The sequence below is a fragment of the Drosophila sechellia genome, chromosome 3R, assembly GCF_004382195.2.
Source record: "Drosophila sechellia strain sech25 chromosome 3R, ASM438219v1, whole genome shotgun sequence".
Classification (NCBI taxonomy): Eukaryota; Metazoa; Arthropoda; class Insecta; order Diptera; family Drosophilidae; genus Drosophila; species Drosophila sechellia.
The window spans coordinates 21,376,655-21,381,507 of NC_045952.1; the positions used below are offsets into that span (position 1 = coordinate 21,376,655).

General features: G+C 46.1%; 1 protein-coding gene across 1 annotated transcript; it reads right to left on the reverse strand.

Annotated features, from left to right (window-relative positions):
- Nucleotides 1–1,375: 1,375 nt before the first annotated feature.
- Nucleotides 1,376–3,127, reverse strand: LOC6607505 (putative mediator of RNA polymerase II transcription subunit 12). Its single transcript, XM_002032238.2, has one exon. The coding sequence runs from the start codon at nt 2,979–2,981 to the stop codon at nt 1,491–1,493; it is 1,491 nt and encodes a 496-aa protein (XP_002032274.2). The 5' UTR covers nt 2,982–3,127; the 3' UTR covers nt 1,376–1,490.
- Nucleotides 3,128–4,853: the final 1,726 nt, after the last annotated feature.

The window sequence follows — 4,853 nt, forward strand, 5'->3', positions numbered from 1 at the left end:
TTTGTGGCTTTTGTCATTGGCCTGCGAAGTGGGACTGCTGGATGTCGGACGTTAGACGCTGGATTTGGGTTCTGGGTGGCCAGAAACCGGGACCAACGGCCGCCGGCTGTGGTGGCCAGTGGTCAGATGAGCAAAATTCCTAACGAAGCGGTTAATGTGGGCAGTGCAATTATGAATTTATGCACATATATTCGGCTGCGAGCGCCATTTACTATTTGCATACCTACTGCACAACTACATGTGTAGCTGCGGATTCACGGAAAAGCGTTGATTTGCACGCATGCTTATTATATTTGATTTTTAGTTGGTTTCCATCTCTTTGCGGTTTTCTTTTGCATAGGTATGTGGCATATAAATGCTAATAATGTGGCCTGCAGCGAATTGAATTTACAAAAATTACTACACAGAAATAAAATTAATTTAACTATTTTCCTATGTTTAATTAAACAAGAAAAAGAAGGCCTCAGTAAGCTTAGTTTCGTTTGTTCGCCGCTAGGTGGCTGAATAATGAGTATTTGGTAGTCAAGGAACTCTTTTAAATCAACAAATAAATCAATAATTTAAACCCCAAATCTATGAACTAATTTTTCCTTAAATTCAGCTTTCTGCCAAATATTATATTTTGTGTGGTGGGTGTCGAAAAAATGGAGTAGAATGGCTCCCACGTCAATTAGGGCTAATTTCATTAGCCGGCAATAACTTGCAGCACTTTCCCAAACCAGAAACTACTGGCCCGACTTTTCGCCACCCTTGCTGGAGAACTTTACTTTTTGGCTAATTTTGTTGCTGTTTCGTTAACGCCTCGGCGAAGTTGAACGTCGCGTTTATTTGTGCGTCATTGTTGCTCCTTCTGCTGCTTCAGTTAAAAGTTGTTGCAACTGGAGTTACATTTGGCAATTAGCCGCTGCATTTTCTTGCACTTTCGCTGCAGCCCCCTTTTGCATTGCAACCGAACTTCGGCCCCGTCTGCCCATCGCACTTCAATACATATTTATTAGCCGCATTTGTTGGATTTTAGCTCAATTAAAAAGTTTTACTCGGCTACTTTTCTTCATTTCGGTTTGGGACCTGCCCTGTGACTCCAACTTCAACTTCGACTCCGAATGTCTTGTTTTGTTTGGTAGCTGGTAACTGGGAGCTAGGAACTTGGATTTGGGATCAAGGAGTTGCATGCTGGATGCTTTTGCAGCCACACTGCAGTTGCTGTCGGTGGACTTTTTTTTCTTGTTTTGCTAATTGCAATTACTTTTTGGGGTTCAGCAACCAAAAATTAAGGGATAAGCTGAACTTGAAATACTCTTGCCGCTAATCAAGCTACATAAAATGTAAAATTAATAAATGTATTTAATTAAACTTAAGAACATTCCACCAAAAATATACATATGTAACCTTAATCGACTACCCTGCAGTTTGTACTTATATATTACAATTCTGAAAACTCCTTTTGCAAGGGTATTAAACTGGCTTAAGAATTTATTCTTAAGATAGACTCATCCCAGCAGATGATTGCCGGTGGCACTCCAGCCGGGTGCAACGTAGTGGGGGCGCTGCTTGTGCACCACCGTGCGCACAACTGGCACTTTGACCGGATACGGATAATAAACTGGCGAGACCACCGGCTTCTCCACTCGGTAGGGCACCCTGCGCTCCACCACAAAGGGAATGGGTCGCTCCACGGGCACCGGCTTCACCCGTTCGATGGGTATCTTCACCTCCTGCATCTGGGGCACGGCCACCGCTTGGGCCACTGGTATTTTGATGGGCATCGGCTTGGGTATGGCTGCGATCACGGTTCGTGGCACTTGCACCTGGACGTTCTGCTTGAAGGGCACATGCTGCTTCTGATAGTGGGTGATGGGCACACTCTTGGTGATCTCGATGTGCTTGGCCAGCGGCAATCCGGCCACCGCTTTACTGCTCTCCGGAGTATGGTGCACACTGGTTGTTATGGCTGGAAGATCTGCAATCTGGCTATCCTTGTGGGAGTACAGCATCTGCTGGTCCTGGGCAACTCCCAGGCGCTGTTGCTGCCGTTGATCTTGAGGATATTGCAGTGCATGTTGCCGCTTCTGTTGCAGATGTTGCTGCAAGTGTGGCTGCTGATGTTGCACATGTTGCACCTGTTGCAGCTGTCTGCCTTCAGGTTGCTGATGATGTCGCTGCTCCAGTGGGTGGCTTTGCTCCCGATTTGGATGATGACTCGATAGGGACTCCTCCTGCTGACGCTTCACTGGATTGGCCAATGTCTGGAGCTCTTTGAGCTGCGCATAAACACTGGAATTATCCTCTTGCTCCTGGTGCTGCTGTTGCTGCTGCTGATGATGCTCCACCTCCTGCTCCCGCTGGCGATTCTCCCGATTCTCCCGGTAATTGGAAATTTGTTCGAAATGGTAATGGCTGGGACTGGGTGGCGACGTGGCAAACGGCACCCGCGGCCGATATGCATAGCTTTCGTAGTGCTGCTCCCCGTGTTGGGGCTCCACATCGTAGCCAGCGGAATTTGGCTCATAATTTGCCGTATTAATGACAAAATCGATATTGGCGGATGGGTCGCGACGCGGCTCCTCATCCGCGGTGAATGGCGAGTGCAGTTTGCTGTTGTAGTAGAAGGGCACAAAGCCATTGGCCGTGGTGCCAAGGGAGGATTGCGGATGGCGATGGTGGTGGTGATGGGTGGCCAGGAGTTTGTGAGCATAATTTCCATATGTTGCCAAGTCATCGCCGCCTGCAGTGTCAGTGGGGCCATAATAATTTCTTGTATATCCTGTTAATCCCGACAACGATTCCACGCCCGCATCCTGGTAATGGTGTTTGCTGCCATGTTCCAGCGGCAGGCCGAACGGGTACTCCGCCAGTGAGAGCGGTAGTCGGGCATCTATGGCCTCCATTGTCATGGCCAAAGCGAGCCACATTAATGCATAGATCATTAATGAACTGGTGGCAGGTGGCCCAAAGCCTTGGCCGGATTTTGGCCGCCCCATAACGTTGTCTGGTTGTGTGTGTCCTGAACTCCTGTGTCCTATATCCTTTGTCCCAATCCGCCAACGGAGTGCGTGTTTGGATGCAGCTGGCGTGGGCGTTGCTCCGCTTTGAAATGCAAATTTGTGACATCGCGATGCTGTTTTTATAGCACACACACTCTTCAAATGCTTGGAGCGCTCTACTTGTAATTGGATATCCTCGTCGGCACTTCAAGTTCATTGGCCAATCCACCATGGATTGTGTAAGTGGAAGCCCAGGCCCAGGCACTCACTTTCACTCGGCGGCATCAACTGTTCCAGATAGTCCCTTTCTGGTTGTTCCTTTCAGATGCAAGTGAGGCGGCGATCCGCTGTCCGAACAATTCGCAATCACAAAATACGCAGCTATACCGCAATTGCTGGGCCGCAATGAGCATCGACCTATACACTGTGGTCTACTAGGGCTCAAAAATTAATAAAAAAATGTACCGTGCATATAATAAAAATGGTAAAAATAAAGTTATTGTAAGCTAAACAATTAAGTAAGTTTTGTTTTGATTGCATAAGTATTGCTTCCTTTGTAAGCTACGGATTACCGTTTTCAATAATGATCTGAAAAGCTGCTCAATTTGTTGTCCATTTTCAACGTAGCTGTAACCACTGTGCCCCGGTTGGCTCCCAGCCGCATCGGATTTCACACTGTGGCAGCTTGCGGTCAATGTCGCGGCCATTCCGATGTTTGATTGCACAAATGGTGACGCTCGGTGACGTGCGCTTCATGTGCTTGCGGTCCGGTCTTTGCCAAGTGCAATCGCCGGAGATTCGTGGCCATTTGAAACGCGGCTGAGATCTCGGATTGCAGCACTTTCAATTTTTGCAGTCGACGACATTCGGTATCGATGCTCTTGCATAATTTACACGCCACGCCTTCACTCACTCAAAGCTGACAATGCACTTTGGGGCTAAAGTGATTCAATTTTAAAGAACCTTTGCGGGAATAGGATTCTCAGCGATTTTATAGTGCACTCAGCAAAATAGTTGACATAAGATTGAAATATTTCTATAATTAGGTTTGTAGTTGAAGATACATTTTTGATGTGATGCATAGATATATTATAGCTTAGTTACAATTTTTGTGTCTGCTGCCATCGAAGTTCGTATAGTGTTGCTTTTATTTCCCGATTTTAAAATTATATTTGTGATTTTCTCTGTGAGTAGTTGCCTCTGGCGGGAAATCAAGGGAAAGTCGGCGAAAAACGGAGATAAAGCGAGTTCTTTGCGTTGCTAGCCTGGCATCCTTGGATCATTCATCATTCTGCTCTGCATTTAAGTTTGCAAAGTTCACCAGGTTGGCATCGCCACCTTTCCGAACATATATATATATATTTGTATACATATATAGACCCACCTTAGCCACGCCCCCTTAGAACGGCGTTAGCAGCAACGCCCACCGTCACCGCACTTTCGGCACAAAGTATTTGCACAATTGCTGCTCGAGTTGCTACCGAAATGACAGCGCAAAGTACAAGTAAAGTGTATTTTCACATTGAATGAGGTTAAGCTTCGTTAAATTTTGCGCAGCTTCACTGTACAGTTAAACCTCCCCTTCCATTTCTCCTGGAACGAGAGTGTGTGTGTGTGTGGGTGTGCGTGTTATACTTGTTGGATGCAATTTTTTTTCGCTGCTTTTCATTACTTCAAATGCTTTCAAGCCCTGTGAAGCATATTTTAGCAAAGTTCCCATAGAAAAGAAGCCAGCCAGCTAGCCACCCAGCTTAACATGGCCAAAATGTGTAAAGAAAAAAATCTGCTAAAAAAAATAGAACATAAAAAAAGGTGAGTAGAAAAAATCTACAAAACGATGGCAAAGTTAAATGCCGGCATACACATACT